We start from the raw sequence: 21,098 nt of genomic DNA, 5'->3' as shown, positions 1-21,098 counted from the left end.
TGCTTAAAAATTATGGTTTAGATTTTTTTTAAGGATAGTCTACTCAGGAGATTCTATATTTAAAAAGACAGTACCCTTTCCAGTATCAAAATAGAAGGTATTTTGGAGAATGCTGCAGAAATGTGTTTAAAATTTAAATGTGTCAATTTTGTTTATAGTACATTAGTAGTAGCTGCTGCAGAAAATAACTCATTGAGGAAACTAGGCAATTCTTGGCTTTTTATTTGCTCAGAGAACAGTGATTGGGCGTTTTATTAATAAAATTAAGATGATTTCAAAGTGATCCAAATACTCTGAAAGAGTATTAGAATATTACCACGTGATTTCTGACAATAGGGCTATGCATTAAAATACCTAGGAACTAAATGTAGCAACAATATAATGATAAAACAAAACCCAGGAGGACTGTAATTTCTTACCCACTCAGAAAATAATTTGGTCTCAACTCTTGGTATATCACTGACAGCTTGAATCATAACACTATAAACATTCAGTAATATATCCTCGTAGTCATTAAAGTCAGGTTCAAATTTAATACCATCATTCTCAAGGATTAGCCGCAGGATGAAACCTGGGTGTTTGCAGGCTTGGACTGATTTCTAACACACACACACACACCAAAAAAAAAAAAAAAAAAAAGGAGGAAAGTAAAATATTAGTTGACCTAACTCATGCAGGAAAAGTCAAAGGATTATTAAGAATTACACCAGCATAAGCATTTTAAACTGTCAGGGCTTTAATTGCAAATGACATGCCATAATCCCAACAAAAATACTTGTGCAAGTAGGAAGTATGTCTCTGACAAAACTCACATAAACTGATGTTCATTAAGATGAAATACAATGTTATTTTTAGTAGGCACAAGAGGCATCCTCTATACACCAGCCAACAACTTTTATTATAAAAGTTGTTTGCACAGACTGAGGCAGAGCAGCTTTACAGTAATAGCCCTCACAAGTGTAACAATATACGAATTATTATGTGTACAGCAGTACATGTAGCCATCATCTGGAGCAGTCACTATGAATCTAACAACCTTAAAAAAAAAAGTGTTACATCCAATTTTATTTGCTGAACAGGAATCTGATCCACGAAAACCAATATGAATATTATGAGGGTTATATTTACAGTATGGATTCCCATGTATTCCAATATGAAAATTTGTATATGCTTTTGTCCTTGGTGGCATAATTTGATTTTTCATCATATCTTTAATCTGGATCGGACATCTCAACTTTCCCACATCTGCTAACATATTCTAACTACACTAAAATTTAATTAGGAAACATGAGGAAGCATTTTATCACTACTAGGTAGGATAGAATCACCATTAGGAAGGATAAGGTTAGAAAATATGTGTCTATTACTAATAATAACAGAAAATAGTACTGTAGACATCGAAGCTCACTTAACTCGGAAGTATACAAGTCATTTACAGGGGAGTAGGAATGAAAAACATATACTTTGCTTCCACAACATGATTCCTCATTTCCTTACATTCTCTGCATGTTTTTTCATCAATATTATCTGGAGCCAGAGTTCTGTGAATATTTGATGGCAAGGCTGTATTAACAAAAAGCTGAACAAAGATCCGGTTGCACTCCAAGACATCAAATATCAACGAGAAATATTTACCTCTACAATACACATTATGCGAGTGCAAAGGAGAAACTCCTTCCTTACTTACTTTTTCCCCCCAAGAACTATTCTGCCAAAGCATGTAGTAGACACCTACTAATAGCAGAGACAAGATAAGACTTCTTGATGGATATCACAGAGAGAGAGCACTAGGTGCAAGGTTCAAACAGGGTTTATATTAATGAATTTCTACTGTATGTCTGACTGCAGTGTGTTCTTGAGGATACCAGATTTTAAATATGTTGATTTTTCCCTTCTTACATGAAGAAAAAAAAGTTATTTTAACTCTACTTAATAAATAATGCATTCCTAAGATATTATTCCTTTTTTTTCTAGAAAGCACTCACCACCAGAGTTCATACTTTTTTTTTCCCTTTTTCTTCTTTTTCAAAAGAAGCAAAATAAACAGGAAACAAATTGTATGTACATCAATAAACAATGATGCTAGTGTGCATATGAAAGAATACTTACTGCAGGTTGAACAATTAAATCTGTAAAGTCTTGAATTGAATGTAAAAGTAAATGTTGCAGTTGACGAGTCATTAAAGTGGCAGCACAATTGAAGAAAGACTCTAATTTAGTGATGCTGGCATTGCTGGGTACTTGTTTTCGTTTATTACCTTGGTAAAAGATTTTCTGCACTTCTGGAAACCACCTTAAAAGAATACAATATTTTTAAGTTTTTTAAGTGATTAGCATTAGTAAACCTGTGTTTTAAGTTAATTGCTATAAATGCTTATATTACATGCAGTCAAAAGATGCTGCAGTACACTTGAGAAACTATAATTTAACTTAAGTAGGTCATACGGTAGTATCTTTAAATTCTAAGGAATCGTGTCTCTGAAAAGGTTATCTATTATTATGGAACCATATTTAAAATATAAGATATTATGACAGACAAATTTGCTATCTTGCTTTGGTCTCCTATTTCTCAGGCCAGACAGGCTTCACAGGCAGCACACTTAAGTCCCAGAGGTTGTGCAGTTCGTTATGCATCTTTGTAACCTCAGTACATGTTAAGATGTGAAAACAATCCAAATGGAATTCTGCCCAGCTGCCCTTAACCAAAATGAAGTTGGCTCTGGCATTGCTGGGTAATAGGAAGGAAGAAAGTACAGAAGCGTGCAGCCTTCAGTTAAGAGCAGAAAGGTATCTTCAGGGTCAGGAAGAAACACATCTGAAAATGGTAAAGGCAATACATAACAGAATCATAGACAAGTACGGAAATAAAAACCTTTAAGGTTAATAGCATGAAAAAACAAGTATTTGAGACTATAGTAGCCTCAAGAGTTGTTTTATTTAATTAAAACCTGAAATAGTAAAAATGCAGTAATACGTAACTGCAGGAATCAAGCATTATTGGTTAAAAAAGATCAGATGCATACAAACAATATAGTTTGGCCACAAATATCTAAAAAAGGCCTAGCAATGTTGATGCTTTATTTAAAAACTTAACTGCAGCATACTGAGTGCGCTACCAAGAAAACTGCCTTTCTTCTTTTAAAATATCTCAGACTGAATATACAAACATTATGATATCCAAACAACTTTTCTTTTGAAAATCTGAGACATAGTGTCTAAAGTCAACAGATCTCATTAATATAACATTTTTCAGATGACTCTGCTCTCAGAAACAGCTACAAAACTGAGAATATACAAACTGAAATTCCAAAATCATCAACAGATGTTCTACAGAGATATTGTTACTGATGTGATACTAGGTTAATCTTCCTATCAATGAGACACTTCCTTTGTGTGAAGTAGGGATAAGACAAGTCTTATATAATAAGTAGTTGTATCACAGTTTATTCTAAAATGTCATAAATTATTGATAGTAGTAACATTATATTTTCTCATTTATCCAGCACAAATGAGTCCACAAAATAAAAGCTTTTGTCATAACAGATCAAAACACATATATTGTTAATGTCCCTCTAAGAAGTGAGCAAAACAAGTCACACCAAAATTCAGAATAAGAAAACTGCACAAATCACGATAACACGCTCAGTATTTACACAGCAGTTTTCGTTCATAGGCCTCAAAGCATTTCACAACACTGCATCTCTTTCTTTAATATGTATTATTAACATGGATCACTCTTTCTCTCTCCAGAAAGTTCATATTTTCAAAAACAGATGAAGAAAAAGTTGAAGATTTCCCTGTAACTTAAAAAATATGGATACACTGGATCATACTTCTTAGATAGAATCACTTTGGATTTTCCAATCTCCTTCATGACTTTATTCTGGAAAAATGAGAGTTCCTCAGCTTCTTGTTTACTGCGAAATATTTCTGTATCAAGAAGGCGTAAGTTTCTGAAACAGAATATAACATGAATATTGTAGGAGCATATTCACTGTATCTTGTTTTTTATTCTTCTGTTTCCATAAAACTTTTTTCATATTTCACATTTCAAATATAAAGGGTTCTTAAACATAAGCACTTAAAAATTATGTTATTTCCAGAAATTAGCTTCTGTTGTTTCAGAACAACCAAATATAAGCACTGCAGTACTGTCTGTATGCATGGTCTTAAACTGAAGTAGTAATTACTACACTTGAGCATATTAATAACTGTTTTCAGAATCAGAGTTTGTGTATATGTTACTCATTATATACAGGATCAAACATTAAAAAATCTGAATGGGTTAAAAAGCATTCCTTTCTAGGACTGGATGGATTTTTACAAATATTATAAAACAATGTAAAAATAAATAACCATCTAAACGTAGCTTCAAAACAATTTTCAGGTTTTATATTTTTAAAAGACATTGTCTGAAATTTGTCTCCTACATAGCAGACCCAACAAAAATTTAAAAAAAACAACCCACAACCAAAAAAACCCCCACAACAACCAAAAAAACCCAAAATGAAACAACAACAACAAAAAAACACCACACAACCACACTCCTTGCAACTTGTTACAGCACCTGGCCTGGACAGGTCAGTTCAGTTCATTCTCTTTTGTACCACCAATCAAGAAATAAGCAAGCAGCTTGGTCTACTCTGGGAAGCAGAAAATAATAGCCCATCTAATGCCTTTTTCCCTTGTTAATCAGATAAGAGGAAAAAACATGAGTGCCCTGCTAGGCAAGACAGCAATCCTCTTCTTGGGAAACAGACCGTTTTAAATATTCCTGACCTGAGAAAGACCAAAAAGAAAGTGTCAAATTTAATTAGAGATGAAGGGACTATACTAAAAGCAAGAAAGACTATTTAAAAAATGGAAGTCATATCCAAAAATAAATTATTTTTCAAATATGTCAGAAGCAGGAAGCTTGCCAGAGTCCGTAAGATAATGAAGAGAAAATTAAAAAAAAAAAAAAAAAAAAAAAAAAAAAAAAGACTTAAGAGAAGGTAAGATCATAGCAGCTCCATTCTGGAGCCTTTCTGTACAAGGAACATAGCGTCTCAAATCAAAGTGTCAGTGGAACAGGCTGTAGAAAAAAACAACCCAAAAAACGAAATCACAAATTGCCAGGTCCAGATGGCATTTAACCCAAGCTCTAAAGAAAATCAAGTACAAAATGGCTGACCTATTCAGCTTTCATGTGTAGCTTCTTGTTTAAAACTGCCTAGATACCAAAGGAAATGAAGATGGCAAAGCATTCCATGTGATTTCTGGGGAAGTACAGATAAGAAAGTTTGACCTCTATAGAGTTACAAAAGTTGGCAGAAACTCTTCAAAGCATAAAGTTAGAGGGAACACAGACAAATATATTTGGGATAATGGTTTTTGAACAAAGCCATCATATCCATGATCACCGTTCAGATGTATATATTGTAGCAGTCCCAAATTCAATAGGGCAACTTGGAAATCTTAAGATGTCACCAGCCATTATTTCCCTATATAGATTCTGAAATCACTGAGCAGCTCAAACCTAAGAGATATAGATAACACTTACTTAAATGAGGTCTCCCATAAGTTCAGAACAGCAAGCATTGAAGGATTTATTGCATGCAAATTTTCTTTCAGGTACCTGCACGCTGACAAGAAAGACTTGTTCCAAGGTTTTGGCACTACTTCTATTCTAAAAAAAGGAAAAAAAAAACCCACAAAACCAGCAAGAAACAGTAGGATGAATGTAGCTGTGCTAAGAACTAAAATATTTATACATTTGCTTTAAGATAATTGTTTGCATCCCAGAAAGCACAGAATTCAGGAGATAAATCTAGCTTTCTGCTCATTATTCAGATATCAAAAAGTCTTCAACTATTGACCACTGTATAAAAAAAAGAAATAATATGAGAGAAATATGGGCCAAATTCTAAGAGATCTGTAACCTATTCATGGTCCTTTATATTTAGCATGTAATAAAATCATTATATGTATATAATGTATTTAGTAAATTAATATACAATTTTCTACCATATGTAGTATCTATGTTTATGCTCATCCCACCAAATCTGTAAAAACTTATAAATTTAGAGCCTTTTCGTAAACTCAGTTGGTCTGCTTTCAAATTTTTAAAAACATTAATCTATTTTTGTGGGGTTTTTTATATACTCGTAGCAATTTTTTTGCTTTAAAAACTGTAATTTTCTACAGGCAGTCTGATTTTAGTATTAAAATATTAAGCATTGCAGCTTAAGAAGTATACACTGCAACTTTTAGGTTGCAAGGGAAAAGCAACAACACTCCTGACAAATTTGTCACATATTTGTAATACTTTTGTTCCCATTTTCATAATGAACTCCTATTAAAAAAAAAATTCTGACATAAAACTTTTATCTATTTCTCAATGAATCTGTATTCTATAGGAGAAAGAAAAAGTAGCTACAGGAAGTTAAGTTAAAAAACTTCAAGTTTTTCCACATCTAAAGTATTTCTTTAGAAGAAAGTTTCATATTTCAAATACTGTTAATGGAATAAAAGTGTTTACCAATGATTACTCTACTAGGAGAGTTTTGTACTTTGGGATTTGCATGTAAGCATGTGACATAAGCTTATATACAAACTACTGTGATGTCCTACACTTTTCCTAGGAGATATGGAAGATCTACAAAGAATCAGACATAGGATGGCCTCTTACCCAGGGGATACAATAACAACAATAAATTCATCACATATTATTTCTCTTTTTAAGATGCAAATTGCTTAAGTAACATCTGTGACAGCCACTCCTTCTATTATATTCTAATGCCTACCATGTGATATTTAAAAGCACCTATCTCAAACCACATGCCAGAAATTATTTACAACAAAACCTTTTCTGTTTTTAAAATCACTCAGTAATGCTACCCCCAATACAGAGCCTGGTTGATATCAGTGGAAATGTTCTGTTTCTCCAGCATTTGTATGATTTCATTCCTCTACAAGGCAAATTTATTTTACCAGTTTTTGGCTATAACTATGAAAGAGGTACTTCTTCACTTTCACATGTCAGAGAGAATTAAAGTATGTTCTAGGAAGTTGATGCTAGGTAGGCTGATCCACACTGGACAGATGTATGATCCTGGGAGTAGCACTGTACTTGCTTTCAGTAGACTGAAGTCTTTTTAAGGCAAGCATGAATGGAACAGAGATAGTCCATTACTCTAAACAAAGGCCACATCTATCCACTCCAGTACGGAGGTTGCTACATACTGAAAAACCCAGCCAGAGAAGCTGGCATCTATCACTGTTTATACTACACATTGCTGAATTGTTCTGAGGAACAAAACAGTCTGCGTTTATTACATTCTTAAACCTCTATGTATTGAGCCAAACCATCACAATCTGTAAATAAGACAGAGCTTCACTGAAATCTGTGCAGAACATGACTTTGTTCCATTGATTACGATGCAGTTTATACATAAGCATTTGGCCTGCTATATCCCATTTTCAAATGCTGTAGGATTAATTGTGAGACGACTTACCAGTTAAGCACTGCTAAACAAAACTAATTCCAAACAACCTTTCAAGGTAGACACATATTTTCCAGGGTTTTTCCCAAGACGCTGGATAATCATTATTTTAATTTACATAAGTCTTATTTACAGCTGACACTGACTACCACTATTAAGACTGTTCCTTATACATGCTATTCTACCCCACTGTTCTCTAGTCAGTGTTTTTGAATAAATGTATTTTCTTACTCTGCACGATGAGGTAGAAGAAGATCTTTCTTCTTGTCTTCATCTTTTTCCCTGGTGTCTCTTAAAACAAAGTCAACTGAAAAAAGTGTAAAAAAAGAAAGAAAGAAAAGAAAAGCCAAAATAAGCTTAGTGAAGGAATAGAATCATAGAATCATTTAGGTTGGAAAACACCTTTAAGATCATCAAGTCCAACTATTAGCCTAGCACTGCCAAATTCACCACTAAACCATGTCCCTAAGCACCACATCTACATGTCTTTTAAATACCTCCAGGGATGGTGACTCAACTGCATCCCTGGGCAGCCTGTTCCAATGCTGACAACCCTTTTGGTGAAGAAATTTTTCCTGATGTACAATCCAAACCTCCCCTGGTGCAACTTGGGGCCGTTTCTTCTTGTCTTATGGCTTGTTACTTGGCAGAAGAAAGAAGCACCCACCTCACTACAACCTCCTTTCAGGTAATTGTAGAGGGTGATGAGGTATGCCCTCTGCCTCCTTTTCTCCGGACTAAAAAACCCCAGTTCCCCCAGCCGCTCCTCATAAGACTTGTGCTCTAGACTCTTCACCAGCTTCGTTGCTCTTCTTTGGACACGCTCCAGCACCTCAATGTCTCAACCAAAACGTCCAAATGCACAACTCATTGAGATGGAACAGTTTTCTCCAGATATACATGAAAAGGGATTCAGGAGAAAGCTATACTATTAAATAGGGATTTATAAAATAAAATAACATTTTTTAAAAGTGTTGAAAGATCAAAAATACTGAATAATATTAGCTTTGATCATCACAAAGATAAGAAAACCTGAGTATTCTTTTGATTAAAATGTGCCTCTAACATCCAGAAGAGCACTTTTACATAACTATTCCACAACGGTAGCTCTCAGCAGTGAACAGCACTCCACAATGAACGCTTCTGAATATTAGCAACTTAGGAGAAAATGCAAGTAAACTCCTAGAAATCTACCTATAGCCTTTTTTACACTCAGAAGATAGTCTGCTTTCATTTCATCAGTCAGTGAATGTATACTTTCATCAAGTACTTTCAGATGTTGTGGAATTAAAGCTAAGATGTGGTCTAGCCATGATTTATCCATTGGGGCCACATTTGCTGTATCAATTCCATGGCGAATATAATAGTAGTATTTCTGCAGGATAAAAGAATAAGATGCATCGGTTAAGTCCAGTACTAGAAAGTCATTGCTACTACAGGTTTAGCTAGAGATATGGACTTATTTAGTAAAAATAAATGTAATTAGTACTAAGTACTGATTTATGTTGTAAACTACATATACATCACTAAATCTAATGTAAATATCTTCATCAGCCTGGCAAACGCTAGTCGGCAGAATAACGATAAAAAGCTGTTGAGATAGAATAACAGGGTATAGTGGCATAAGCCTCATTCCATTAGGTAAGAGCTAAATAACAAAAATTTCATTGAAGAATGGACATAACTTAGAAATCTGGCTTTTGTTTTGGTTTTGCCGTTACAATTCTACAATTCTGGAGAGATGCCTCTCCTTTGCACTGGCCCAGTACCAATCTTGTCCTTAAATAAATTTTCAATATATATTCATCTATCTCATCATGCCAGTGCTGCCATTATTCTCCACTAGCTCTGGGGCTGGACGATATATTCAAAAAGAAAGCCATGCATTCTGCAGAGTTTTGTGTGGATATGCAATGTACAGCTAATGCATTGCTCGGAATATGAATGTGTAACCACAAATAAGTACATCAGCTTGTATGTCAGCATTTAAACAGGCATGTGAAATCTGATTAACAAAACCTCAGAGCATTAAAGGAAACATAGATGAAGAAATATATCAGCCCAAATTCAAAGAATCACAGAATGGAATATCAACTGGAAAATTACTAATGTCAGGAAGTAACACAGGAATCTATTTCGATCTATTTATCCCAAAATGAACTTAGCCTATTTTAAATATAAATAATTCACAAAATTATGTATGCAATTGTGTCACACAAGGTATCCTAAACCAGAAGGAGAACGAAGAACACCCCAGCCCTTAGATGAGGGTAACCCAAAGAGAATTGTCTTATGGATTCTATCTGCTCAGACAAAGCAGTGCACCCTCCCTTGCAAGTTATTCTCACCTTCAGCAAGTATAGAAAAGATTCATTTATTACTTCCTGACATTGGTTATCCTCCAGTTACTATTCCATTCTGCAGTTCTTTGAATCATCCATACATTCCTAATGCTCCATTCTCAACAGTAACACTATAAATAATATATTGTGTGAAACTAATAGTAGAAGAATATGTCACCGTCAGTCATCTCTCATTGTGTCAATCATCTTGTCAATATTTACAATAAATGACTGGCACTGTATTTCATTTAATACTCTAGAAAATAGTCTTTAGCTACCAAAATATCTTTCTCTATTAGCATAGAAGAATCTGCTCCTGGAGGCTGGGTTCCATCGAGGGATGGAAGCTGTTCTTCAGTAAGGTCTTGCTGTCTGAGACAAAAAAAAACAACAAAGAGTATGCATCACACTCTTCAGATACATTTTACTGGCATAAGTAATATATAGCCATCCTACACATCAGCTGTGAACAAACAAAACAAAAAAGGTAACTGCCAAAACTTTACAATAAGCACAAGACATTCTGATTCAAAAAGAACACTGAAGTGTGTGACCAAGTTTGTATTTTATCTGCTAAGGTTCAGCTTTTAAAATTGGTGATACAGTTCATGTTCATATACATACTTTCAATTTGCAATTCTCAAAATTTTAAAATAATTTTAAAATGTAGTTCATATATCAAAAAGGAAAAACACATTATTCAAAGATAAGGAAACTCACAATATAATGTTAACAAGAGCACTTCTGAAACTTTCATGTTGTTTTTTCAGATGACTGCTGCTCCGCAATGTAGAAGTTGATGGTCCAGCACCTGCTTCATTATCTCTGGAATCCTGTACCTTGTGTCTCCTGTATCTCACCTTCAAATATTCTGCTTGCAGAAAATACATTTTGAAATTAAGTTTTAAAAAAAAAGTTCAAATATATCACACATATTTATGTTTCTGAGAGGGTTTTTTTTTAGTAGTACTAATAATGTTAACCTTACCAGGTGAATACTCATTTTTTACAGTAAACTCATCTGACTCATCATCTTTCTGTTCTTTGCTCAGACGGAACAAAGGACAAGTCTGCTGCCACAGTGGTTTAGACCTCACCTGGAATAAATATTTTATATTTCAGTTTTACACTTGTTGTAGGTGCTACTAACACGCACTTCAAGACTTCTTAAATATAGTAAATCAAAGAAACTGTAGTCTAATATACAGCAGGAATAAGGCAGCATAAAAATCATACAATAAACTACCACTTATACATTGCCCTCAAATTCTAAATATCCAGACCATTAGAGATAAGCATGTTAAACAAATATGTAATATTTGTAAACTCTCTAGTTTTATACCTTAGTTAATATTTTCAACCTTGTTTAAATCCACCGCTTTCAATGTTTTCCAAATATTGAAATACAAACAATGCTCCACATACAGATATAATATATACAAATAGTGCAGGGAGAGAGAATATACACGTCAGCATATGTTTGAATGAGAACCATGGTCTTTACATAACCACTCTGTGACACATATTTGAAAATGAAACCTTACAAAAAAAGCCAGCAAAACTACCTGAGACAACTGTGGTAGTAAGTTCACTGTTCTCTTTGCCAACTTCCCTTTGCCACTTGGACTGGGCTTGAAAAAAAAAAAAAAAAAAGGAAAATCACCACCAGACATTTAAATTACTACTAATATTAGACTTCCAGGAATACTTAAACTTGTAATCTAGCTATAATTCCATTTTTATCTCTTACATAATAATCTTTACACATACAATTTCACATCACTTCCCCTATTCTTCTTATAGTGTTTCCATGTAGAATTCAACTTTCTCAAATGCCTTTGAAAAATCACAGCTCCAAAAAATTAATTTTAGGCTGGGAAGCATTTATGTTACCTTTTTGCCAAGATATACATTAAAGCATTACAAGATACTATGAAATAATACAAATAAACAATTTTTTGATTCCCGTTCTTCAGTCAACATATTTGAGAACACAAAATGGTCCTTTTTTTCTAATCCATAAACTTTCATTTAAGAGTGTCCAGTATTCTCTGCTTTGCTACAACACTGATCCCTCAGCATCAGATATCAAAGCTGTCAGTCCAAAAGCACCCTCTGACCATGCCCAGGACGCTGGCTAGCACATTTTGCAATGTACAGCACCTTCCTATAAACAAACAAGACAATCTAGTTGTAAAATTATTTAAAATTGGCTCTAACACAACTGCCTTTGGCTATTCTTCTGTTTCTCCTCTGTTTCACACCACCACCAATACCCCTGGCATTGCCCACACGGCCTCTTTCCCTGCAGCTGCACTTGCAGTAATTCTGCATGTCTATGCCACAGCTGTCCTCCTCCTTCTGCTTTGTGTCTTACACAAAGGCTGTAACTGAGGAAAGACACAAAGCACAGAACGTTTGTGTAGACATACCTGAGCTACCCTTAAACAAGTCGGGTTGGCTTTCATTTGCAATACATTGCTGTTGTGTAGAACTCACACAAGTTTTAGGCACTTAACTATTTACATGAATTTTGCAGTCAAGAATAAACTCTGGCAATTCCCAAGTGAGGCAACAATCAAATCAGGCTCCAAAAAAAACCTCCTTCAAAATACAGGAATTTGACAGTGATAAAATATGTATAGACATACACTATCAGTTGTTAGCAATCTCTTCATAAACTAATGTGTGGTCCAACTTGTGAAAGGGGAGCAAACTCATTCCAGCTCTAGGGAATTCTTCCCCTCAACATGCCAGGGAGAAACTCCTTGACTACCACTAGCTGCAAGAGGGAGTCATACAACAATATGTTTTAAGTATCTTGTTTCAAAATCAACAGCACTACTCTCTAAATGAACAAAAGATCCATCCTCCCCCATTCTCTCTCCAAATGCGATTAAACACATCTGGCTTCCCCTTGAATAGAGATCAAAATGCCTGGTAAATTAAAGTACTCTAAACACCAAGCAGGCCAATTTTGGTATTTTTAATCTAGCTTTTTGGCAATCACAGAAAACGTGACTGAAGACTTTGCCACAATAACCACTTATCTCTTTCAGTCCTTCATTTAATGCTCTCGCCAGTCTATCTTCCAGTTAGCCATGGACCATGTGCAAGATTTTTCACACCTCGAAATTCTAATGCCTATACCAGTCTCACAGTCTGCAGTGACACAGAATTCAGCAGAAATGAGGGAAAAGCAGTATTATAACAAATACAGAAAGATTTAAATGACAAGCCTACTTTTTGTCTGGTAACTGGAGCAGTTGTAACTCTACTGGGAAAATATGAAGCCATTTATTTCTCTGTAGTCTAACATATTCAATCGCAAAAAGATTCTTACCACAGACCACCTAACAGCTACCAGTCTTTTCTAAAACTAGCATGAATACATCTCCTAATAGTGTATCCACACTGCATCATAAAACTACTGCTTACCAGGCCAATAAGCCTATAGAATGCAGTGTAGCCTATGGACAGTGTTTGGACTGGTTTGGACCCAGCGCTATACAAACACGCTATGACAGAATCATAGAAAAAATTAGGCTGAAAAGGGCCTCTGATAATCCGCTCTCCTTCTCAAAGCACTACTGACTACAAAAAGTTAGGTCAGATTGCACAGGGCCTTGTCCAGTTGAGATCTGAAGTTCTCTAAAGCCACTGCCTCTCTGGGCAACCTTCTCCCCTGCTTAATCATCTCACTGTGAAGATCATCATCCTTATGCCGAGTCAGAAATTCTCTCCTGCAACTTGAGAGCATTGCCTCTCCTCCTGCTGCTGCACAGCACCAGCAGGAATGTGGCACCATTTTCTCTCTAGTTCAGGCACTGGAAGACAATAACTACATTCCTCCGCCACCTTCTCTTCTCCAAGCTGAACACACACAGTTCCCTCACACCCTCCTCATACACCAAGTGCTCCAGCCCCCGAACCATCTCAGTGGTGATCAGATGGACTCTGGTTTGTCAACAGCTTTACAGCTGCTGGACCAGAACTGGCTGAGGCAAAGTCACCTTAGATGGTTCCAAACTTTGAGTATAGGCACGGTCTTTGTTCTCCATGTCTTGCATAATGATACCAAAATATAAAGCTCATTGTCTCTCTAGTCCAAATTCTAAAGCAGATGGTGAATACTATCTACTACCCTCTGAAGGGAATGGTCGAGAAAAAAAATCTTTTGTATAGGAGAAAATGGCTTTGAATTCCTGGAAGAGTATTACCTATTTCTCTCAGTGACAAGGTCCACAGTCTTAATTCTTAGATTCCTGGTGAGGAACAAACATCAGAAACCTGGGTATTTTTACAAATAATAGGGCTACGAAAATGACTAAGACTGTACCTTGTCTTCATATATGACATTACACAGTTTTGTTTAGATTTTCTTTTGTTGGAAACATAGAATTCAGCACCACAACCTCTGAGCTGCTGGTACTGATAAACTCAGTGTTGAAATTAGTTCCACTGAAGACAGTACCAAGATTTTAAAATATTATACTGCAAACTTACTACTAGCAATAAGATGTACTAAAACGAGAGTCTTGGACAGTGAGGACTATCTCAGGTAGTTATGAGCAGCCAACTCACACCCTCTAATATGCACCTCAAGAAGAAACACATCCAAAGAGAAACTGGTGAACTTTTAATTCACTGAAGGAAGTTACTGAATGATTTAACTTAAAATATCCCACACATTTCATTAGAGCAAAACAAATCTGAATAAGGACATCAAAACCAAGAGAGACTAAAAAAACAGGATTGACTTACAGGAGAACAACATGATTGAAGAGGGCAGACTCTTCCTTATAATTACATTAACCAACTACAACCCTATCAGGCCACTAGTGAAATAATACAAATTAGTATCGGTTAATGCCCAGTGATTTAAAACCACATTCATAGCTAAAAGCTTCTATTGGCATTTGTCTTCAGCATTTAAACTTCCTGCAGTTCTGGAAATAAACTGAATTAAAATCTCTTCATGTTTAAAAAACAAAAAAAATAACCCAAATGAACAAACAAAAAATTAGGGAGAGGGCTTATGATGTAACATTTTCTACCAAGCTGAAGACTGAAATTCATTTCTGTGGTTTATAATGGGATACCTTTAGGAGAGAGTTAGTCTCTCTGAAAACACTACAAGAACAGCAGCCCAAACCAAAAATGTCTGTTTAAATTTGCACTGATAAAGTAATTAAAGGAAATCTGGGCAGCTGCAAGAAGGACTACGTTGCTTCTAAAAACCTGATTTAAGGAGTTCACAGCACAGACACCACGGTTTATTTTTTCTGGAGGGTTATCAGTCACAATCGGCCTGCAACTAATGGGACAGGGTACTGAAGCCTTTCTCTACAAACACGGTTGCCCCACCAGGCCTCCACTTACAGAGTGCAAGCATTTAATTAAGCGTCAGGGGTAAAAAACGTAATTTCAGAAGCTTAATTCAACCTTGTCATTTAAGGTTTAAAAGAAAAACACTTTTCAGATCGGAACAAGCTCCCCCGCCGGTCGCCAGGTGCACCCGAGCGTTCTGCTCTCTGCCCCGCGCACAGCGAGCGCCGGCCAGGCCCCTCTCCTCAGCCAGCCCGCTGCTCCCCAGCACCCAGTCCTGCCCCACGGCCCCCCGCCAAGGCGAGGGCCGCCAAGGCGAGGGCCGCCACGGGACCCCCAGCTCCCGCCTGCCAGAGCCGGGGCAGATGCTGTCGGCTCCGGGCTGAAGGAGGCGGAGCGGCCGGGCAGAGCTCGGCCCCGGGGCTGCCCGGCTCGCGCTGTGCCCCCTCAGCCGCCAGTACCTGCTCGGTGCCCATGTCTGCGCGGGCGAGGCGGCGCCGCGGTGTTGGGACGACGCCGTTACCTAGCAGCGCCGAGCGCGAGCGCGACCGTTGGCCGCCGCCCAGGCCGCGCGCACAGCGAATCCCAACGGCCGGGCGCGAGCGGCGCGGGGAGCGGCTCGGCCCAGGGAACAGAGCGGGCAGCGCTGGCCGCGCGCCGCTGTCACTCCTGGCCTTCTGCGGCAAAACACGGCATAGCTAATTACAGCTGCTTCGTTACCCTTCCAGCGCGTATCGCCTTACGTAAGCAGCAGAAAACTTGCGGTCTGGCGAAGGCCTCGCCCAGAACCTGCTGCAGGGGAGAACGCGAGAGAAACGTCAGGAACAGCTTGCTTTCTGCCATCCAGTTAGCTAACAAAGCCACAGCTGCACTTGGTGAAGTACCCTGACGTTTCAGCAGGGCTACCTGCTCAGGTGTAACCGACTGAAGACATGCAATTTCCTAGCTGATAAACAACAGAGAACGGGTTACACCCGGGATGGCTGCTTTTAAGCTAGTGCAGTATCTTTGCTGCTACGGCAAGCTGCATTTCAGCTTTGCTGTTACTTCACTGAGATTGTCTTCCAGTAGAAAATGCTCGATACCCTTTTCAGGCCTGCCAATTTCAGGAACACAAGGATAGTTAAAATTGCTTTTGAGTAGCACGTACCATGCGCTGCTGTTTAGGCAGGCATTCCTTCTTACCTTTTAAATTAAGCGATGTGTACCAATAAGTGAATGCAGCTGCTTGTCTTTAGGCAAAGCAGTGAGAGGTGTGCTCCAACTAAACATGCAAAAGAACTCAGCCATGCTTGCAAAATCATTCTTAATAAGCTCTAATGGCTGGACTGGGGCCTCTAAACCACAACAGCAACCAAAGGTTTTTCAGGTGCTGCATCATGCATCAGCCCATCTTGTGCACAACAGACATAGTATTTAAACAACCTGCCACCCCCCGCCCCCCCCCCCCCAGTCAGTAAATTAAAGAATACAAGAAAATATAAATAAAAATTTCTTTCAGTTTCATTGGTAGTCAGTGGGTGTTCCCTGCATTACAAATCTGCTGCTTTGACCAATCTAAATAAAATACTGGTATGGTTGGTATGACTCCTAACACTTTGCTGTGACCAGGTTTGGATTTCAATGGGATCTGAAACAGCTGTTGCCATATTAGGTAGTTTGTGAACATTAAATGAGAGGTTTTGTTATGTTTTCACAACAGCAATACATAAAAGGTAGCGCTACAGTTTACAGTGGAGTTAGCCTGCTGGAAAATCCCTATAAATGAGCTCTGATTCAGGCCTGTAACCAATCTTGTGAACTGTACATAGAGCATTGTAAGAGTCTATATATCGAGTTTTAAACATAAAAGCCCCTTTGTTAAAATACCACAGGCAAAGAACCAGTAGGGTATTTTTGCTTTGTCCAGCTGTAGAAAATTCAACATCACTTGGAATTCCCAGTGCATTTTCTAAAACAGTACCAAAGCCTGGTTTTGATTTTGAAATGAGAAATTCCCTCATACTTAACATATCTTAGGGAGATTCAAACAAGCTGTACGCTGTACTGGCTATAATACATAACAGTCTAGCTGGAAAACATGCAAAGGGAAATCCTTGCTATTTCTCTTTAATACTGAGTCACTCAGCTATTAGAAACTATATCTACAGAAGGCAGTAGCACATTCAGCGCACATCACCATACACTGTTGGGCATTGCAATTCCTTTTGCTAGAAAGTGGCATTTTGTTTTTTCATTATCTGGTTAGGAAACTGCAAATAGCACACCTGCTTGTACTCTTCAGAGGAGGAAAGACACAGGTTGCTAGTATTAGGAACATTATAGAGAAAATCAATTCTTGTGTATATAGTATTTTTCATTATCATAAGAACTTCTTACAGAGAACTAAGAACTACTATGTTGCTGTATATTCTTTTTCCCCACATTTCATTCTTTTCCTGCTGTGACCAGTTAAACACAATTTATTTACATAAATGTGATACCAGCTGATTTTAATCCCCTTTCCAAGGCCATAGGAGGACACAGGTTAAAAATGGCCTTCCTGTGTTTGGTTAACATCTCACTTTCATCTGAAATCTCATAGTCATACCTAACGAAACCATCTAAATCTAACTTCAGAGGTAAAAATGAGATCAAAAGAATAAAATGGCGAAAGGATGAAAAGAAGAAGGGAGTACACACAAATATAAAGTGAGTACTCCTCAGCATCTGTTTTAGAACTGTACTAAAGCAATTAAAAAAATGGAGCAGACTATTAAAAAAAAAAAATCCATCATTACCAGCCAAAGTCAACAGAACATAGGCATTCAGTATCATACAGTTCATATATTGTTACATAATAAAAAGTTGAGCAAAGATTGGAGCATCAGTGCAACAAAAAAGGATCAGTGACGCAGTAAGATTAAATACAGGAAGGAAAAAAGGCCATAGATAACATTTTTATCACTAAGTTTTCATTTTCTGAAAGATTCAGTGACATGCAGTTTTTATTCCACCTTGATGCCTCAGTTAAATTCTGGAGTACCAGTAATCAAGAATAGATTTCTTTCACCCTTCAAACAGAGGCAAAAGTATTAAACAGTAGATAACAATGTGGTTTACTCCATGGAATTAACAAAACTTAAGCCAAAATACTATGTACAGTGAAGTATTTTACTGACCAGATGTTTTGTTTTAAATGTGAAAAAAGCAATCCTTTAATTTTTAACCAAAGTACTTACTGGCATGCTTTGTATGTTTTGATTAGAGAAAATAAATAATGTTTGAAAGTACAACAAATGTAATAACTCCTGTGTGTACAAAAATTCAAATTCTCACATTTGGGTATTGCTTTAAAAATAATTTCAGGAAGGAGTTTTTTCTTCCCCAGAGGTTTCAGATGACAGACTGAAAAACATTAACTAGTATGAAAATGGAACAAGATGTTTGAATTCAATGGAATCACAGCTTCAACTCATCTCTCAAAGTTGTATTCCTAAATCACTCCAGCGGTTACGGCAATCTCAACTGAACACTAAGAGTACATACTGGAACTTATTCCCACATAGTACCTTTTCTTGTACTCCACTTTGTCTAAAATCTCTTTTGTCTCTATTTTTTTTCTTAAACATGTATGTGTATATATATTTTTAAGTTCTCTCACATGTACCCATCATGGACTCACTATAGGTGTATATAAAACAAGTAATCGATCTCACATTGTTCAGATTAAAGTCCTTTAAATGAAGCAAGCAAAGCTTTCTCATAGAGGCTTCTTCTAGTGGGGGAATTGATAATGATTGATCATTGATAATTATTTCGGTAAAGGAAAAGTTTTAGTCATCAAAATTCAAGTTTAAGGGTTTTAAATCAAGACTTGATACTTAAACTCTGTTGTGTTCATAGGCAGGACTTGAATTTTGGACAGCACTTAAAATGCAATTACACACAGTAATTATTTCAAAAAATTAATTTAACACTTCAACTCACCATGAATGGTGAGACATTACACTTCAGGCAAGTTTTCAGTGGGAAAAAAAAAGCCTACATTTTTCAGTTCAAGAATCTTTTTAAAGACAAAAACAGGTCTATGTGTTTTCCTTGTATACCATAGTTTTGCCATACCTAGGCTAACAATATGGAAGCACAAATACAAGTAGTGGTTTTGTAAGAAAGAATTCCTATGAAAGACTAGAAAATTTCCCCCTATCTGAAAAAGATTTTTTTTAACTTTATGATCTTTATTAAGTCAGGTCTTGTTATGCATATCTCTTGAGTATGGAATAATTAACGCACAAAAATCAAACTGAAGACAAGACTAAAACAGTATTTTCTTCCCTAAAAGAAGAGTGATAATTATTTACATATTGTTTGTAAAAATCATTCTCAGAAACATGCTGTGCATTAAGAAGCATGTGTTCAGTCAGATGAGTCTTCTGCTCATATCACAATGGAACTACTGACCATCAAGGAAAGATCACTTTGCAAATTGTTTTGGAACAGGCACCACAGTAACAGCACAGATGTACAACACAATCCTACACTTACTGGAACACAGAAAAGATTTTTAAAGAGAGTGAAGAGATCTGGGGTTGTCTGTGTCAACAGAAGCAAGTTACAGGCCAGAACTTGTATGCCTATTTCATCTTCACAACCACTCTGAAAGAACACCAGAATGAGCTTGAGCACCTATCAGTGCCAGTTTAAAAAAGAAAAAGGAGCCTTTATTTACTATCAAGAATATCATAACAGTAAAGGAAATACGACTACTTTGTGGTCAATATAGGTATGCTGACTTACTGACTCTGGCTGCAAACGTGTTTGTCACGGGAACTCGCTGTTCACACTCTTCTCAAAGGTGAAGTCTTCATTTCACTGGCAGGCAACAGTTTTGTCACAGGTGTTACTGGGTCAAAAATCATCCTTTATCTTCCTGTTGTGAAAGCAACAAGTAAAATAGCACTGTCACATGAAATCACTGATTCTTTGAATACTTTATGTAATAGTCTAGCCCTTATTTATTAGGGCTGACGCTACATGGGCTAACCAGGTAAGAATTTTTATGTCATAATTCATGTACCTGCTTTTAATTAGGAAATTTCCTTACACTTTCATGCACTGGTAGGTGACTCGGCAGTTCAGCTTTGTAATGCTACCATTAATTTGATAGAGTTTTTACACACTGACTCATTCTGTACCTTGCTCATTTCTCCAATGCTGAGTGCGCCAAACAGTATTTTCAAGTCTGTCAGCTGCCAGGTTCTTAAGGCACAGGTTGATTGGTTTCTGAAACAAACACACATTAATTGCATGCTTTTATCTTGCCCCAGTTTTACAGTATATTTTTCCAAGTGTAACTTACCTTACTTGGCAAGAGCACAAACACAACTGTCCTGGTAAGAACATGGTCAGCTATTATCTAGACCACGCATTTTTCTAGTATGTCTCCTTCCTTAGAAGGCCTTTTGAAAAGAGAAATTTCAAGCTGTCTCAAATCACTAGTAGTGTTAAACAGAATAGTTTGTTTTCTAGATGTCTTTAAAAAAAAGAAAAAAAGGCAGCATTCCTAGTAAGAACCTTCAATGCAGGCAATGTAAATATTCAGATAATTTCTGAACTTAATGCTGCAAGCAACACCAAACCAAGCACATGAATACACTCTTTCTTTCACTAAAACAAAGCTCTTTTCTGCATTTCTAACAATGGGAAAGCTTTCATTTCCTCAATGAAATGCGCCTTTGTAGGAAACATTGTCCAGGCCACAATGGGTTACCACCTCTTTTGAGTGTAATTCCTTTTCTGAAGGAAAATTGTTATTTTTTTTTTAAATTCAGCCATTTACTTGAAGATGAAGCAAATGTATAATTAGTGCCCTGGGAGGTTAATATGTGTAACAAACATTCCATTTAAGTTTCCTTACATGGTCATTCAGCAAAAGCCATTACAATTTAACATAAAAGTTATC

General features: G+C 36.7%; 1 protein-coding gene across 1 annotated transcript in view; it reads right to left on the bottom strand.

Moving 5' to 3' along the window:
* The window catches only part of DNAH7 (dynein axonemal heavy chain 7), a 115,259-nt gene extending 104,590 nt beyond the window's left edge, over positions 1–10,669 (bottom strand). The window contains exons 1-8 of the mRNA XM_072875282.1: positions 10,547–10,669; positions 10,105–10,198; positions 8,679–8,859; positions 7,716–7,791; positions 5,543–5,668; positions 3,834–3,953; positions 2,110–2,293; positions 407–599 (exon numbers count right to left, since the gene is read on the bottom strand). Of these exons, the coding sequence (XP_072731383.1) occupies positions 407–599; positions 2,110–2,293; positions 3,834–3,953; positions 5,543–5,668; positions 7,716–7,791; positions 8,679–8,859; positions 10,105–10,128 (904 nt within the window). The 5' untranslated portion in view covers positions 10,129–10,198; positions 10,547–10,669. The remainder of the gene's footprint in view (positions 1–406; positions 600–2,109; positions 2,294–3,833; positions 3,954–5,542; positions 5,669–7,715; positions 7,792–8,678; positions 8,860–10,104; positions 10,199–10,546) is intronic.
* Positions 10,670–21,098: the final 10,429 nt, after the last annotated feature.

This window comes from Ciconia boyciana, chromosome 10 (genome assembly GCF_034638445.1).
Source record: "Ciconia boyciana chromosome 10, ASM3463844v1, whole genome shotgun sequence".
Lineage (NCBI taxonomy): Eukaryota > Metazoa > Chordata > Aves > Ciconiiformes > Ciconiidae > Ciconia > Ciconia boyciana.
The sequence above is the reverse complement of the archived record's forward strand: the minus strand, read 5'-3'. Positions and strand labels throughout refer to the sequence as shown.